At 31.8% G+C, this 19,357-nt stretch overlaps 1 protein-coding gene across 1 annotated transcript in view; it reads right to left on the reverse strand.

The window, feature by feature from the left end:
- The window catches only part of LOC106465814 (brahma-associated protein of 60 kDa-like), a 36,247-nt gene that overhangs the window by 3,723 nt on the left and 13,167 nt on the right, over positions 1 to 19,357 (reverse strand). The window contains exons 6-12 of the mRNA XM_013926053.2: positions 18,112 to 18,228; positions 15,101 to 15,202; positions 11,234 to 11,395; positions 10,791 to 10,888; positions 9,494 to 9,548; positions 6,178 to 6,258; positions 2,019 to 2,141 (exon numbers count right to left, since the gene is read on the reverse strand). Of these exons, the coding sequence (XP_013781507.1) occupies positions 2,019 to 2,141; positions 6,178 to 6,258; positions 9,494 to 9,548; positions 10,791 to 10,888; positions 11,234 to 11,395; positions 15,101 to 15,202; positions 18,112 to 18,228 (738 nt within the window). The remainder of the gene's footprint in view (positions 1 to 2,018; positions 2,142 to 6,177; positions 6,259 to 9,493; positions 9,549 to 10,790; positions 10,889 to 11,233; positions 11,396 to 15,100; positions 15,203 to 18,111; positions 18,229 to 19,357) is intronic.

Raw genomic sequence — 19,357 nt, forward strand, 5'->3', positions numbered from 1 at the left:
AGGTATATATATATATATATATATATATATATAAAGGCGTGTGCATGTTTGTATGTGTGTGTGTATATATTGAATGAATAACAAAAGAAGTTTGTTTCTTTTTTGGAGGTGGCAAGTTCCCCTATGCAGACGACCCCCTTTCCCACTGGGTTAAGCTATCATCCTGGTTCAGCGGACTCACTGCTGGATGTTAAATGTCAAATATTAGCCAATCCCTTCACTTACAGTGCCTTGCAAAAGCATTCCCCCTCCCCCCACAAAGTTTCCACATTTTGTTGCCATCTGAGCTTACAATAGTGGGACTTTCAAATGGGGCTTTATATCTAGAATCTAGACAACCTACTCCAAACTGAAGAAACTAAAAAAATGCTGATATTAGTAAGTAAGTTAGATTTTCAGAGAAAATTAGAATATTCTCAATTGCATAAATATTCAACCTCTTTGCTACAGCAGCTTTAAATCAGTTCAGGTGCAAAATATTAGTTTGAAATGTCACAATATTAGTGTAATGGTCTCTGCTTGTGTATAATCAAAGTGGTTTAGCTTGACTTCAGAGTAAATGCATCTGTTCAAACCACAACTCACATAGTGATACGACAAACCAACCATGAAGACCAAAGTGCTTTCCAAAATAAGTCAGGGATAAAGTGATAGAGAAGCACAGATCAGGAGAAGGTTACAAGAAAATTTCAATGTTGTTGATTATCCCTTTCAGTACGGTGAAGTCCATCATTAAAAACTGGAATGTGCTTCATACTACCCAGTCACTACCCAGATCAGGCTGCCCTTCCAAACTAAGCAATCAGGCAAGCAGAAAACTGGTTAAGGATGCCACTGTGAATCCAACAGTGGCTTTGAAAGATTTGCAAAGTTCCATGTCTGAGATGGGAGGCAGTGTTTATACATTGACAATATCCCAGTCTCTACACGAAGCTGGCCTGTATGGGCAAGTGGCCAGAAAGAATTCATTACTGAAAAAGAATCATCTTAAATCAAGTAAATGATACTGCAGATATGTGGCAGAAGATTTTGTGGTCAGACAAGACAAAAATTGAGCTTATTGGTCAAAATTCAAAGTGTCATGTCTGGACAAGCCCAACACAGCACATCATCCAGTTAATACCATCCAAACTGTCAAGCATGGTGGTGGCAGCATCATGTTATGAGGATGTTTCTCATTATCGGGGACTGGAAAGTTTGTCAGGATTACGGTGAGGATGGATGGTGCATAGTACAGTCGATTCCTAGAGGAAAACCTTCTTGAGCCAGCCAAGAATCTAAAACTGGGTTGAAAATTCACATTTCAGCAGGACAATGACCTGAAGCACAAGATCAATACCACATTGGAATGGTTTCAAAAGAAGAAAGTGAATGTCCTGGAGTGGCCCTGTCAAATTCATGACCTGAATCCAATAGAAAATGTATGCAAAACTTGAAGATTGCAGTCCATCAACAATCCCCAATGAACTTGTCTGAATTGAAGCAATTTTGCCAGGAAGAATGTGCAAAAATTACACCATCCCATTGTGCAAAGCTAGTTGAGACCTTTCCAAAATGACTCACAGCAGTAGTTGCTGGCACAGGTTCTTCTACAAAGTACTGACTTAGGGAGCTGAATACTTATGCAATCAGCAAATTTCAATTTATATATTTTCTTTGCAGGTTTTGCTAACATTCAACCTCCTTCACGCATAACAGTGTTACGTTTGATCATTGGAGTTTTGAATAAAAACAAGTTCATTAATAAAATTTTTTACATTATTTGTATTTCATCAAAATGTGACATTATTGGTAGGGGTGAATACTTTTGCAAGGCATTGTACTACATCATGAACCTTTCTGTAGTCTGGTGGTGGTGCAATAGCATTAGAAAAGTATATCATTATTACGTAAAATATTTGATGGCATTTTTAAGCCTTTTATATCATTAAATGTACTTACATAAATAATGAGAGATTTGTTGATTTCGTTTGAAAAGCCAACATACATAACAGAGAAATACATAACAGTTATTTCACCTTTAAATCTCTAGTCTGTGAAATCAGCCATTTGTTGATAAACTGTTGTGGATCTTTTGCAAAGCTAAGAAAGAACTCTCTATTGGTCTTCAGCTGGTTGATAGTTTCCACCGTTTCATGAATCTGTTTCAAAATTTATTAAAACACCATAGTTTTAAATACATTACATGGTAATTGCATACAATCCTTAAACATACTAACCCTGAATAATATCACAGAGGTTACAATTTATATCTAAAGTAAATTAGAATCTACTTATTAAAGATCAAAATGTGTGAAGAAACTGAAACTCTGAGTTTCAATTTTATACATAACATATTCCTTGTTCCTATAAGTAGCTAGGTGATCCATCAACAAACTTAAAAGAACACGATTTTACAATCTGACTAAATTTGTTTTTACTATCAAGCTAAAGAACGATAGAGATACGTGTATAAAAAAAAAAAGGTTATAGTACTAGACCAGGAGTGATAATTAAACTCAATCTTGACATTCTTAAAGTTTTCTATTAGCAAAAACAATTCAAAATTGCCGTAACTTTTTCCACTGACACACCATTTTCTTAGTATCATAACATACTTTTCCTATTCATAGTTTATATCACAGCTATGATAAATCATATTTTTAGTTGTTTAATAATAAAAAAAAGACATTTACAACTACTCAAATGAAAAGGAATAAGTAAACAAAAATTGCCTCAGTTTTATAGCACTATTCAGACAAGAAGACTCAAATCCATGCTTGACTTTTTTTTTCAGTTCAATTTCAAATCTGCTTTATGAGGTGCCTTATATAAATATTTGTGATCTTTAACCATAACTAAAAAATTCTGCCCACTTATTTACTGCAAAACTAAAAAGTTTCTACCCTAGAGTGCAATTACATGACTAAAAATTTGAGTTGTCTTACACAAAAGTGTGGTGTGAGAAATTTAAAGTGACACTTTTGTAATTGACACTGCTCACAAGGTTTATCATATTTACGAGTGATCCTTCCATATCATCTATGAATGAACATAAATAATTTCAAAAGAATTCTGGATAATATATTAAACACTAAACTCCATAAAAATCATAACACCATACAATGTAATATTTAGTTTCTTGCAATAAAATGCACAATTTACTCCAGGTGTTCACACCTTTGCTTAGATACTGTGTAATATCATCTATAAAGATAGAGAGCTATTGTTGTTTTTCATTTCTAACACCTGATATATTTGACTGTAAACTATTAGTATTCTTCAGAGATTTTATAAAACATTTATTATATGACACATGCTAAGAGTAAGATAAATGCAGAGATTTTATATTAAAAAATGACTTACATTGAGAAAACAATTATTAGTAGTGGTTATATTCTTCCACAAATACATGTAGCTAAACAGCAGAACATCAATAAGTTAACTGATATTGAAATAATGCAAGAAAAGACCTTTACTTGCAATGGTAAGATTAAAAAAACTAGTACATCTCTGATAATACCAAATGCTTGATTTTGAAATTCCCATTCAACTTTTAACACAGGTTCTCGCTCTGAACCAGAGGCAAAGTAGTGTTTTAGTTGGCAGGGTAAAAAACAAGAATTTATGATGATTGTACCTTGGAGGTATTGCATCAAACCATTTATGATGACTGTTTCTTGGAGGCATTGTATAAATCATTTATGATGACTGTTTCTTGAAGGCATTGTATAAACCATTCATGATGACTGTTTCTTGGAGGCATTGTATAAACCATTTATGATCATTGGAGATATTGTATACACCACTGGAGAGTCCTGAATCTGCTGTATCCAAATATGCAATCTACTTGGTAGTATTAGTAGTCATAGAGAAACAAGGTTTTGGACTGGCTGCACCACTTTACTAACATCAGTCACTCACAAAAAAATTGATTATCTATTTTTTGATTCTTAGACCAAATTATGTGACCTTTTTTAATTGTCTGTTTGAGGTTGGAAATCTTTTTCTTGATCATCTGATCTGAAGGAAGGCTACTACTACTACTACTACTACCACTACTGTCCTTGTCAGCACCAAACCTATTTTTTAAGTGTCACTATAACATCTTTGGGTTTGGTACATGGATTTGCCTCAACAAGGATTGTAAAAAGTTCATGATGATCGGATCCACAGCAGCTACACAGGTTACATGTAGAACATCTTGGAACCTTGCACATGGAGTTAGTAATACTGATTGATGGTGACATGCCAAAGGGTAGCAAAGTTCCAGTCGTGTTAAGCAGAGCTTGGAGTTATCTGCTGAAGATTTAGTAGGTTAATGTAGCAGACCCATCCGCTGCACAACAAGAAGTACAGTCATTAACTATGGGGTTTCTGTTGACAATGTGACCAGTCATATCTCAGTCACTTTCTGTCCTATTTGGAAACTATAAATTGTAATCATCATATCTCATCGTATGCTACATTCTATACGAGTTTCATCAAAACTGGATAAATTCCAGATATTTTACATCTGGTCCCTGCCACCGAGGTGATTCTGGATGAGGGAAAGATCCTGTGTTGGTAAATTCAGTACTTTTCATATATATTTTGTTCAAGTGTAGCAATAATTCCCATTCAAGCAATAAAAGATTCTCATTTAACTTTTTTACACTCTTGCAATTTTTATTCAAAACATTAAACAAAAACAAAACAATATTAGTTTACTTTGATATCACATAATTTCTAGGTGCATTAAAAGATATTAAGGCAGACTAAGACAAACCTGTATTTCTTTTATCACTGTTAACTCATTATCAAAGTGGGTTATGGATGACTGATCATGTTATTTTCACCTCTTTGAGAACTGAACAATGGTTATACTTTCTTTTACCTTCTCAAGACATTTTTAAATTTACAGGTTCAGAACAGAAGCCAGCTCATTATATTTTACTATAGTACCTAATGTTCTCAAAACAACAAAAAAAAAATGTTATCATTAATTTTTATGATGTTTACAATAATATGATCTTGTTCATTGAAAACTCTTCTCATTTTGTAGTAATGAAATATTATGACAAAACTGAACTAGTAGTGACCAATCTAATAAGAAAAAGTTAAATAACAAATTACAGATTGTCAATTCAGTTTGGTTTGTTGTTACGACAAACCTACACAACAAACTATCTGTGTTCTTCCCACTGTGGGTATCAAAGCATGATCTTTAGCATTATAAGTCCTCAGCCTTACTTGCTGAGCCACCAAGAGCAATTCATTTATTAAAAATTCTGTTCACAAAAGAAATAACTATTCATCCAATCAACACATTCTTATGTGTCAGCTCGTACAAACATGCACACTGTTTTTACGTGAAAGTCATTTATTTATCACACACAAAAACTATGAAACCAAATGTTACCTTGTAACACGGAATGCATAGGCTATTATGAACATAAATAGCTGCCGAAGCACCAAGTGACAAAAGATTACAACCGAGATAATGTTCACAAATGACATATTATCAAATTTTTGTTTAAAATGAAGACACTGCCAAGAAGCCTGTCATACTGTGTAATCATTTTCATAACTTACATACAAAGTACTTTGTTTATATGATAAGAAAGTGCCAAAAAGCCTACAAGACATATATTTTACTATACTTTCCATAGGATTTTCTCATTTATTTTCCAGGTAAAATTGACCAAAATTCATAAGTCTGTATCATGAAATATACTGTACATCTTGACAAATAGAAAAAACTTGTCATTTCACATTTTACATTCTATTAAAAACACTTCTCATCTATCATTATATTAAACTGATCTAGGAGGATTTATACTTGGAAAACAACAACAACAACAACAAAACTATTATATGCAAGTAAAAACCCAGTTCTTACTACAAAAGATAAGGTATTAAAGGTACTGATGTGTTCCAATAACAACATATCAACACAGTTTACTCTTTAAAAACAAATAGCTGTACTATTGTTTCACTCTCTTAGAAAAATGATTCATGAACAGAGAACTAATGAATAAGACTTTTATCTGCTTGAAAATTCAAATGTATTTGGATTTAATAACATGTTTAAACGCCTTTGTTGTATGTGCTTTGGATCTGTTTAGTGTATACATTTATTTTTTATGTTCAAGTAGAGAGAGAGAAACCAAATCTTCAAATTAAATGCTAATATTAGTTCTTTACTTATCCACATGCCTTGTTATCTAGTCCTTGGATCTCCTGTTGACTAGCTGTGGACAGGAGAAAGTTGTTAATCTGACTTTTGAGGGAATCATCCTGAAATAAATGAAGAACTAAAAAGTAGTCTCATGCTTTCTTTATAAAATTATTGGATGTGAAAAAAATAACAAACTTACAATACTTCATCACCACAAAACAGAATCTAACATATTCTAACAAAATTACAAACCCATCAGACAATATATTAAGTTATTAAGTAAATCCATATGCTATTAAAAAATACAAGTCACAATAATTACTACCAATTGTATATTAACAGAGTTTGAAATAATTTCTTTGTTCCAAAAATTATTTACAGTAAAATTATTGATTATAAAGATTTAAAGTCTAAAGAAATATTTAAGGAAGTAAACTGAAAACATAACCTCAATTTTAGCAATATCCTAGAATTGTAGCTTGAAGGGCAGGTTAGCTTTTAATGAATTCTACAAGTGAGGGGAAAAAAAGCAATGTTGACAGCTACTGAAAATAATGTATTATAGGTGTGGCAGTTAAAAACTGCCAGCTTTTATCCCTCCATAATTAAAATAGGCATTTATCTTTATCAGGGCTAGAAATTAGTGGAAAAGCTAACTGCAATTGTAAACAACAGTGAATATTATCAATAAAGAAAAAAAAAGCTGGCTACAAACACAACATTTATAAAAAACATAGACTTAACGTTTCATAGTTTATTGCCTACTATGGCAAACTATTCAGATGATACAAATTATTTTCTTATTGAATATATTGTTAAGTTTCATGCATTCAAACAAACAAACAAACACAAAAGCTTCTTATTAAATTTACTGCATTAACCACATATATAAAGACAACCCATTCTAAACGTCAACCATCCTGTTAGAAATATAAAACTGTCTTAGCTGAAGTTGACTCCTACCCTAACAAAATGTATGTGCCCTCTTGTCCTATCATTCTTACCATTAAGTATAAAAAGATATGATGAACCAATGCTAGCAATCCCTTAACGACATCAAACATCTCAATCAGATCCGCTCTAAGTTTTTTTTTTAAAGAAAACAATTTTAGAACTCTCAGATATTAACCTGTCCTCATATGACAACCTTTCCATCCCAATAACTGTCCATTCTATCCCAATAAATGTCCTTTCCATCCCAGTAACTGTCCATTCTATCCCAATAAATGTCCTTTCCATCCCAGTAACTGTCCATTCTATCCCAATAAATGTCCTTCCATCCCAATAACTGTCCATTACACCCATTCCAACAATCAATGTCCTTCTTAAGGTAAGAACCAAATGAGGCCTAACCAGTGAGCTATACAATGAAATTATAATCTCTTTAGACTTATATTCAATATTTCTGTAGATACAACCTAAGATCCTATTTGCCCTACCACTAGCAACAGCACACTGCTTGGATGGCTTAAGACACACTATTTTCCAGAATTGTGGATGTGACATGCAGGTTGTCCTGGGATAGAGAGAAGATGTAATACATATATCAGGGAGACTGGTGATCAATTTCCCAGCATTTATCCATTGTTTGGTTTTATGGCAATGTATAAACCAAGATGATACTGACAGACAAGACTTGAAGGTAGTACATCTCTTCAACATTATATTTGACCACAATTATGTGAAAATATACCAATAATAGCCAAAACTTTTTTAGGTGTGCAGGTTCAAAGATAAAAAATAACTAAAAAAGAAAAAAAAGTGGGCCCTAAAATCATCCCCAACTTTTCCAGGTTTTTGTTACTGACTTTTGGACTCCTACCATAAATTCCTTGGCTTTTCAAGGGATTGAAAGATCGTAGTTTAAAATGAACTTTGTCTGTTGGTTATAAACATGTACATCAAATAAGTACATATGGCTTGTAAATCTCAAGTTTTAACTACAGAAGGTGGGTGTGGCTTCTTCTGTCAGGGGGTGGAAAAATTTATTTCTTGTAGTCACTGAATTGATCCAAAGGAATTTGAAACTAGCATGGGTAAATAGCACAGCTAGCTTAGTTTCTGTCTAGATATACATTTACAGTTGTAGGTGTGGTATTATACAGACCAGTAGTTAAGATTTGTGAACACTTGCATGTGAGAACAAAACTGAAGATTAACTATTTTGTTTTAAGGTTTTTTTGAAATAAAGGAATTAAAACATAGTTAGTATAAAACTTTGAATTATAACATACATTATAATGCTAATTTTACTAACATACATTAAAAGTAAAATTGTTCAATTAAGTTTTGAATGTAACTCAGTAGAACTTCATGACATGTGCAGACAGGAGTTCAGAAAGTACAATGTTGTCAAAGGGTTAACTCCTAGCTCATACCGACTTTTACACATTTCATCACCATTTTTTCACTGTGGTATAATACACACACTAGGGGAGAGACAGCACAAAAATCTGATTACAAGCTTTCTTAAATTATCAACAGGATGGCCACAAATCTGGAAATGGTTATTTTAAAACTGACACACAGTGTTCATTACCAAGTATGTCTAACAGCCAGAGTATTTTTTGTTGATTTTGCTCTGAGTATCACTTAATGTTGTTTCTCACCTAGATACATATTAGTTAGACAGTTAAACTTATTTAGGTTTTATTTTAGTTAATTATATATTATTTATGTTTGTCTCACTTTTCTTGTTCTTTGAGTTTGATTTATTCTCCTGCAATATATTTTCTTTTAAACCTCTCATTGAACATACTTTTACCTGTTAATACCACAAAAGCCATGTGTATTACCTACTGGAGATAAGAATTAGTACAGAAATAAATAAATTCTGAAAATACTAAAATGTTTAAAAATACCTTTACAAAAAAAAAAAAAAAAGTGCCATCTTAACCAAACTCTGAATACTTTCCTCGTCCTTACAGCACTTTTGGAAACACATAGCAGAGAAAGAGTCAGAAACATACTCAAAGAGTTACTGTGATGATTCAATACAGTTGCTATCCCACATGACCTTGTGATTGACAGTATAATCTTCAACATTATACCCCAGTGAACTGGGATTAAATTTGTTAAACTAGATACACCTTAAATAATAAGATCAAAATATCTGTGAATTAACATATACAAATTATATCTATAAGCAAATCAAATGACTGATGATATTTATTTGTATAATGGCAACATAATATTTAAAAACAAGCAAAACTTGGACTTGTATACCTGTGCTACTGATATGGATTTTTGTATTATGAAACAGCGATAAACGTGACTGACTAAATGAATATTTTTGAATAAAATTATTCTTTCTTTTACTGAAGCATGTTAAGCTTTATAAACGTTTCAACTTACCACTTCTACATCAATATCATAACAAGATGTTTTCTTAGTATCTGGTCCTTCCACACTATAATAGAGCCAACCACAAAAAATCAGAATAATTACAGCAAATGCATTGCACAAATAGGAAGGCTTGTAAAAACAAAATAAAGAGAGTTGTAATTCACTGGAAATATTTTGAAAGAAAGAATCAGATGAATATATTCCCTAGACAGGTAAAATGGTGCTAAAAAATTATAGATGTAAGTTATGAACAAATTTTTGCTCTTTCAGGAAGATTTTTTTGTAGAATGCTCCTTTTCAGGACTCAGCATGGAGTTCAAAATATTGTGAATAACAAACCATAAAAACCTTCCTTAAATGTCGGCCATAGTGTCTAAATCATTATATCTTAATTACTACTTTTGTTACATAATTTTACTATAATCACAGCTTATATTAAAAAAGGATATGGTGTTATAAAACAGCTGGAACATCTGTGAACTGTAAAGTATGTATCTAAGTAGCACTGCCAACTAATGAATAAGATGTAACTTTTTTTTTACAGTTTTACAATGCAATATGAGGATAAACAATGCAACTTGATAATGTTTTTGTCTCGCACTCAATAAAGAGACAAAGATCCAACTAAAAACTTTAGATGTATTAACAATTACAGTTAAGAAAAACATTAAATTAAAACAACTGAAATTTTTAGCCTATATTTACGCAATGTAGTGTTTGTTGTTCCTAATTTGGAATACTTCTCGAGAGACAATGCTGCCAGGCAGTAGCACATGCCACCACAAGAGCCTTGTCAAACTTTTTGAACCAAATAATAAGATAATCTGTCAGTTCATTGCCCCAAAAGGGGACCAATGTCTACCTGGAGGGTGTCACCTATTCTAACCACTCGCACCACTATACAGTAGTGTTGTCTGTCAATCAGTCAGTAGACACTAAAATGACGTCACATAACAGATGCTTAACATTACAATATGTACTATCATGATGTCATTAAATGTGAGAAAGCCATGAATCATGATAAGAATTATGCACTCTGTAGGCTACAACATAACATATGAACTTGAAAAGCAAGAAATAAATATATTTCTTAACTCTTAATTTTGATTTTATTTAACTCTTGAAATAGAACACTTTCAGTGACCCTGTGCAAGTATATCTAGTGTGTATATAAATATATGTATGCTCAAAGCTGAAATTGCAGTATGTGTACAATAGCATCACATCTAAAAAGTAAGAGTTTTCTATCAGCAACTTTACATACAAATCATAAGATGCTAGATAATTGAATTTTTAAAAAGCTCACCTGATGACATGGTTGATAACAATGGGTTCTGGAGGGTGTAGAAGTTGATGCAAACGCTGAGGAATTTCTGCAAACTTAAGTCTTGAACACTGGAAGATCTTTGAAAGTTTGAAACAAAGTTACACTGTATTCATAATACCTTTTGAAAGTTATGAAACTTTAAATATTTATCACTTGTAAAAATGAACTATTAAAACATTAAAATAATTTTTTTGCTACAAGAGTCGAAAGTACATTTCTGATATAATTAAATTATAATACATAAATTTATCTGTCTTAAAAATTAGATTAAAAACAACAGATTTGTTTCAGTGACGAATGAGAAGTGAGAACCTTCCAGAACAACCACATTTAAAATTGTAAAAATAATATTTACAGCAATATATTAAATTATATATATATAAAGGTAAAATGGAAAATATCACAGGATGAGAAATATGTACCTGTTCTAGATACTTGTCACAATTGATATACTCTCGTTCATGAGCATCTTGCAACTTGTGAGATTTGATATACTGCCACAGAGCATTAATAATAACTGGCCGTGTCTGAGTGTGAATACCCAGAAGTCTGGCTAGTCGAGGGTCCAACTTAAACTGTAGAGGCTATAATTGATGAAGGAATGCAAAGTATTCATTAGAGGAAAAAAAATCAACAACATAAATAAATACAATTAGATACAGATTTTGTTATATTTTTTGTAGGAAGAAGCACTATGATAATTTATAACTAAATCTGTCTATCATACCAAGATTTAAATTACTCTAAATCTGATTTTGAGAACCAGGATATGTGAGATTTTCTAATTTCGACAACTTTGGGATAATCTTTAAATGCTTAATGAATACTTCAAAAACAACTTTTGTAATAAATTCTATACAGTTTTCAAGCATTTCCCACAAAATTAAATTCTTAGTTCAAACCAATGATAAAAACATTTTTTTTTACATTCTTTAAACTACAAACTACCACATTTTTATACCATTCACATATTATAGTGTAATCTTTTCACTGCTGCAAAGGCAATGTGAATACATCAATTTTCTATTCATATTATATATAAATTAACTTGTCAAAAGAAAGAAAACAATTATATATATAGAGAGAAAAATAGCAATTAGTAAAGGGAAATGGTAACTAGTTTTAACTACATGCAACTGCAATTGAAAGATTTACTTAGCTTTGTCAAGAGTTGTAGTTTGGCCATCTTGAATTCATATAATTATTTAGTAGACAAATGCTTATTTATTGCCATGAAAACCTAGTCAAATAACTAGAAGGCGTATTGTTGAGAGTATCTAAAATACTTCTGGTAAGGATGCCAAGTTTTTTATTGGAAATGAGAGTGAAAAGTGTGGTAAAGATGTTGACAATGTTGTTTACGCTGAAGAAAAATCAGAAGATTCAGAGACTATAGATATGACCATAGATCAAGAAGAGGAGATCATTGAAGAAAATGAGCCTCAAAAATAAAAGTACAAGAATCTTTTAACACTTTCAGGGTGGAAAAATGCAAAACTGACACCTTCAAACATTATTACTTTTCAGGTTCTGATGGTATTATAGTTGACACATCAGGATTTCAGCCAACTGAATATTTGAACCCACTCGTAAATGAGGATTTTATCAATGATTTGGCACGTAAAATACACACTTATGCACATTAATTTTTATAATGAGAATAATCTGGGAAGAAGGTCTCATGTTAGAGAATATCTGACAATCAATTGAAAAATAAAATCGTATTGGTTTGAAAGTTCTTATATGTATTATTAAGAAACATAAGACTGCAATTTACGGGTCAACTGATCCACTGCATATTATTCTTACTTAACATTTCAAAGCTGTGGTGAAAAGAGACAGATATAAACAGAAATTTTTGCACTCAAACGTAATGAAAACGTGTCTTAATGATCCTAGTGCTGATAGGCTTTACAAGACCATACCATCTACTTATATAATTCCAAGAGGCATATCAACCTATTCAACATATCTGCACCGATGAATCCGTCTTTGGGAAGACTACAATTCAAGTAGTATATTCCTATAAACTGAGCATGGTCTGGAAGAGAAAAAGTTAATGTTTTGTGAAAATTAAGGCTACATCTTGAATATACACAGGCAATACAAAACATTCCTGCAGACAACTCAGATTTTCTGATCTCTGACAGAACAGTATTTGATCTGATGACATAATCAAATCTCAGAAATGATATTTATGTTGACAACTGGTATATAAGTAATGTTCTTTTTTCAAAACCTGACCGAAAATAGTACTTTTCCATGTAGCACAATCAGAAAAAATCAGAAAGGATTTCTAGCTGAAGTAAGTAATGATAAGATCAAGAAAGAAAAAGCTGTTGCATATACATCAAATGAGCTCTTACCCATAAAATTCAAAGATAACAGTGATGTCTTCATTCTAAAATCCACTCATAATATATAAATGCATAACATTATAAGTAGAACAGAAACAGGCCCCCTCCTAAAGTCCAAGTGTATTTTGGATTACAACATGTGTATGGAAGGAAATGACAGTACATATCAACTGTTAGAACCCTTCAAAATCTCAAGGAAAACCCTGAAATGGTATAAGAAAATGGTTCTCAATCTAATTAAGTTTGCCATTCTGAAGAGTCATTTGGTATACAAAAGAATAGGAGCAAGATGTCATTGGTTTATTTTCAACTTGATATTATTATCTTGTTGACCTTTCAAGAAGAGAATCCAGTGTACAACTGATAGAGAAGCATTTCAAAGCCATAATACTGTAACCTACAGAAGAGAATCCATTGTACAACTGATTAAGAACCACTTCCAAACCACAATACTGTAACCTACAGAAGGGAATTAGTGAACTGTGCTTCTACCCATGCTTTCAAATATCAATATGAATCTTGATAGATGGGGAAAATTACTCAAAAACCAATGAAAAATTATTAACCTGCATAGAGATTCATATTTATTATTATTCTAATTTTAGAGAGGTGTTACTTAAACTACATTTTATACTGTAATTCAGGAGAGGTAATGTATTTGGTTCAAATATATCACATAGAGTACCATTACTGGGAGTGTATTTGTTAGAAAATAATGTAGAGAATAAATTGTATTGCATATAGTATGCAATATCTGTAGATATTAGCCTTTAATAAACAATTAATCGAGTTGTCATAAATTCTGCAAATCTGCTCTGTTCACATAAGTGATGGCAGTGAAATAGTTAAGAAATTTTGTTTCTTCCTACTACAAAATTTGATTTAAAGAACCAAGAAGGAAATTTATAGAAATTTGTATTTCTTTTTAAATAAAATATTGAAAATAAGTAAAATAGTTAGAGAATATTTTATGGTAGGGTGAAATTATAGACTCCCAATTGAATAAAAAATGCTTTTTCTAATGTGTCATTCAAAAACGTAAGAGTGAAAGTAAAGAGAAATATGCAATAATATGTCAACCACACTATATCTGCCAAATCCAGTGTCAATGGGGCCTTTTGCCCAATACCAGAATTCATCAGGCCTTAAAAAAACAAACAAGAAAATCAGACATATCTTAAGATAATCTTATTTTCATTACTTGATTTAAACTAAAACATTGGGATATCAGCTGTGTCCACTGTGGGTAAATGAAGCCCAGACTTTTGTGTACTAAGTCCAAAAGTTACCACAGTCTCATCAGAAGACATTTTTTTCCATTATAACTTGATCTCTTCAATGCTTTTAATAGTTGGGCTACATTTATTCTACAAATATTTTTTTCTTTTTTTAATATCACATATGCAGATTCAAATGTATTGCTATGAGGTCCAAATTTCAAAAAAAAAAAGAAAAAATACAAAATGGCATGTGACACCAAACAAATGATTTTTTCATTTCTATTTGAGCCAATATTACAAATGTAAACAGAGTTTTACTTGTGAACGTTTGTTTCCAACATGAGGTCTATAGCCATGCCATTTGTATTGCAAAAATGTATTCTACAAGCACCTTATTATCATAAACCCTATGTGTAAATCTTGCATGGTCACTTTTTTTTTATTGGAATATCTCACTATCATTTAGTAGCAGTGTACATACACAATAACAATGTGAAATACCTCTTTTGCATTATACTTATAATTATTGTATGAAGATAAAAGGCTATTACAAGATTACTTAAATAGACTTGTCTAAATAGGAGTCATATAACAGTGTCTGAGTGTAAGAATGATGATGAAATATGGTTTTATTGTTGACTAAAAAAAAAAATTTTGACTAAACTATGCTTTCTATTATTACAGTCAATTGGGAAAATAAAAGTAAACATACTTGATAATCTAGCAATAACAAGATGGTGCAGCGAACATTTTTATCTCCTGGACGCTTTACTTGGAACCCATCTGTTTCTGTTGTTGTTGGAGTACGATGCCACTATAAAAAAAAATAATCCTTTTTTTTTGGAAAGTGAACTATTAACAGCTAATTCTATTGAGAAGATTGATTATGTTGATATTCTACATGAAACTCTAAAACTATCAGTTCCACAATATGAGCAATGCTTTTTCTACAGTAGATGGAAAACAGTCCTCAGATATACAACTTTTTAAAATTATTTCAACATTTTAAAATTTACATGACAGGTACAATATTAATAATGTACAATGACATAGGTGTGCAACAAATGAAACACTCTTTATGTTATACACAAATATATAAAAATAAAATAAATTACTTAACACAGTACATTTGAGAAAATTAAAATTTTCAAAATTCATATCTTACAAAATGAATACCTAATTATGTTACAGAAGCCATCTTTGGCTTGGATGATATACAAAGAGCTCTAAACACATTTAAAGATATAGCTTCAGGTCCGTACGGTATAAGAATATGCACCTATGAAAATCTTGCAAAAGCCAACTTGTTGAAGTTAGTGTTGTAGTATCAACACATTTCAACAACAGGTAGCATCTCTAGAATATGGACTGACAACTCTACCAAATTCTTATCCAAACCAATAAAAGATCACTTTCATCATAAAGGCTATCAAATCATCATCCTACAAAACATCTTTGGCGAGATCCTAAAAAAGTCTTACCTATAAGACTGAACCACTATAATAGTCATCATCTAATAGTTGTCAGTTATGCTGAATTCACAGTCAATACATGGAAATGCTTTAAAACTGACCAGAACACCTTGGTAGTAGCTTTAGACCAAGAAGGTGCCTATAAAAGATTCCGGTAACCCATTCTTGTTGTAAGAAAATGCTCCTAGATGGCATCAATACAATGTGTTACATGACTTGTAATAGTACTAACAACCAGAAGATGTACCATGAAGCATGAAAGTGGCAATCAGACTTGATCACAATTGAGACTGGTCTACTTCAATGATCACCACTCTCACCAGTCCTCTTTAACATGTACACCATGGATATAGCAAGCCTTGATAATCAAACTAGGTGGTAATATATGCTGACAACATTTTGGTGTACAGTGGAGGCTATAACAAAGCTAAAAATTGAATAGTGCAGTGTCATGGGAATGGTCATCATCATTCCTTAAAAAACCACAGCCTTGTTCAGGTGAACTCAACAACAAACATACTGATGAGGAAAACACACCACTATCCCTCCCAAAGAAACTGAAGTACTTAGGGGTAACCTTTGACAGAAAACTAAACTTCAACAGTCACATTAACATCTTAATAATCAGAGCTACCAAATGTTTCAATGCACAGAAATTTGCAACAGGAAATAAAGCTGAAGAATTCATCTGATTATGCTCTACCAAAGTCTTGTACTTTCCATCCTGAATTATGTGCTAACAATGATCAATATGAATATTACACGGCTAGATACGATTGAGATGATATAAAAGACCTGTTTAAGACTGGTCATGGGATGTACTTCAACCATTCCCATCAAAGCCCTATTATACCTCACAAGCCTCAACACCATTTAGAAGCAAAATGCTTCACAAGGGCCTTGCAGTATATGTTCCAGTTCAATAACCCGACAGACACCAATGAAGCAGGGAAATGCCTAAAAGACAACTCTTGACACATTCATAGGTAAAAAAAAAAAAAACTATACAGCACCACTGAAATAAATGGTCACCACCAGATTTCAGATGCTCCATGTGAAACAAACATCTGATGACACTGGAAATCAGCCTAAACATACAATGTAGAGACTGGACAGAGGGTAAGAGGCAAAAATCCTGACAGTATCTATTGAAAGACAATAGTGAACATTCACCTGTCACAGATGGTTCCTACATCACAGAAAGAAAGAGAGCTAGTTGGACATTCATGATCTCATGGAGCAACAACATTCTGTAAAAGGCTGGTGGAGCATTGAAGCTTTGCACAAACAGTACAAAGATGGAATTAAAAACTATAAAGCAAGCTCCTTTTTTCTGGATTGCTGAAAGCAATGAACCACAAATAGACAGTGGCACGAACATAATATTTGTGATTGACTCATAGGCACTAAGTAAAGATAATTGTGGTTGGTCTCCAGATGGATGGCAAAAAACAAAGCAACTGAACAGTAAGACCATCATTTAGATGTATTTGCCAGACTACAATGTGGTAAAGCTAAATTAGGAAGTTGACAACCTCGCAAGAAAAGTCCCTTTATCAAATCCTGCATATATGCTACTTCTCTGCACTAATAAAGTGAAAGTGGCAACTATGAAAGGTTTTCAATGACATTCATAGAAATGAGACTTCTGGAAAACAAAGAACCATACAGTGTAGTTAGGAAAAGCAAAAGACAGGGAATCAAAAGAATAGTATACACCAGATGGTTACCAATAACATCAATAAAGGAACTTTCTTTTAACTCTTCTATGACAGACAGCCTCACAACAGGGGGTAAATGCCCATTTGTGCAACACCTGGGATTGTCACCTAGTACCCAACTCAATATCTTGTACTTTTTGATTGAATTCTGTACAATTCCTAAAACAGAATTCTGTATGGTAAGTCAAAAAATTCATTGTCAGAGATTTTGTAGCTTTTTTTATTGTTGTCAATAAACCTGTTACTTATAATTTAAAATGCCTGTAGTTATGAAGAGTTATGCATCTGTCTTTTTTCACAGTAGTTTCTCTCATAAAAGTAACACTGAGTTAAAAACTTTTGTCTTTTCCAGAATCATAATCCTTGTTATGATAATAAACTTTCTAGCTATTCAAAACAACTAAAACAAATGGACACTACAAATATAAAAGGAAATCATTTACATACATAACTTTTTTCTAGTATTTACAAAAAATCTGATTTGTATTACATACATATATAACTTTATTTATTCCACTTATGTTTCTTACCTCTACTAAATGATTATCTGGTCCATACAGTTCTTTGTCTAACTCAATAACCAAGCTCTTGAAAAAAGAAGAAAATTTCCGCTTCACTTGTTTTTGATCAGACTTTGGAACACTTGGCTATATAAATAAGAAAAATAACAGAGATTACTCAGGCAAGTTAAAGAAGACATGTTGATATAAATTCTTTATGGCCAAATAAAACTTCTATCAAATACAAGTATTCTGTTTCTATTATTGACACATCACACAAAAAACTAAGTTTAAATGCATAAAACCAGAGTTCTGACAGATCAACCATATTCTTCTGTGGTTTAAAAGAAGATTGTTGACCTGTCAAAACATCTATTTATTTGAAGTTAAAGTTTTCTCTCTAGTGTATTAAAGACAGAAATAATGTCTTATATTTGGTAACTATTTTAAGTTAAATTCTTTACATTGAAAAGCTTAAACACCAGAGTCAAGTTCCAACGAAATCAAAATATTTACTAATAGTTAAACAGTTGTAAAAAACTTATCTAGCCAAATTATGGATTTAAAATAACATCATTTTTACAATGTTAAGCAAGTCTTAAAAACCTTTAGACCTCTATATTTCTATTAACCAAATGTTCTTGAGATAATTTTGCAATTAAAAAGATATACAGATGTCAATGTGACTTTTGTAAGTAGAGCTAAGTTAAATTTTTATACAGCAAAAACTAAAACATTTTTTCTCATTCCTTTACTTTTTTGTATTGATGACTCATAATTATATGTAACTAACTAATTATATAGTGATTAGAATAGTTCAGTATTTTGGAGGAATGGAAGAGATTAATGTCACAAGGATTTGTTAATTACTTCTGATTTTAACAATTAAACTTTTCAAAGCTAATGAAACTAAAAATAAAACTTGCACCAACACTAAGAAAATGTTTGCCATTTTCCCCTATTAAGGTAGGCAACACCTTTGCCAGTAAGGTACTTTAAAAAGAGCTACAAAAACAGTTCAAGTAACATGAGTGTAATGGAATTCACAAATTCTACCAATAATAATTTTTCATCATTTCCCAGCATTCTACTCGTCATGCACTGTGTAAATTGTCACTCAATCGTGTTATACTTGTTATTATAAATATATTTTTACACTATTTTGTACTCCTCTGTGCTTATCAAATTGAAATTTGAAATGAAGTTATAAAATGTAAACAAATAAATGCTTTAACTTACCTAATGCACTGCAAGTTTCGGAATTAATCACAATTAT

The sequence above is a fragment of the Limulus polyphemus genome, unplaced genomic scaffold, assembly GCF_000517525.1.
Source record: "Limulus polyphemus unplaced genomic scaffold, Limulus_polyphemus-2.1.2 Scaffold70, whole genome shotgun sequence".
Taxonomy (NCBI): Eukaryota; Metazoa; Arthropoda; class Merostomata; order Xiphosura; family Limulidae; genus Limulus; species Limulus polyphemus.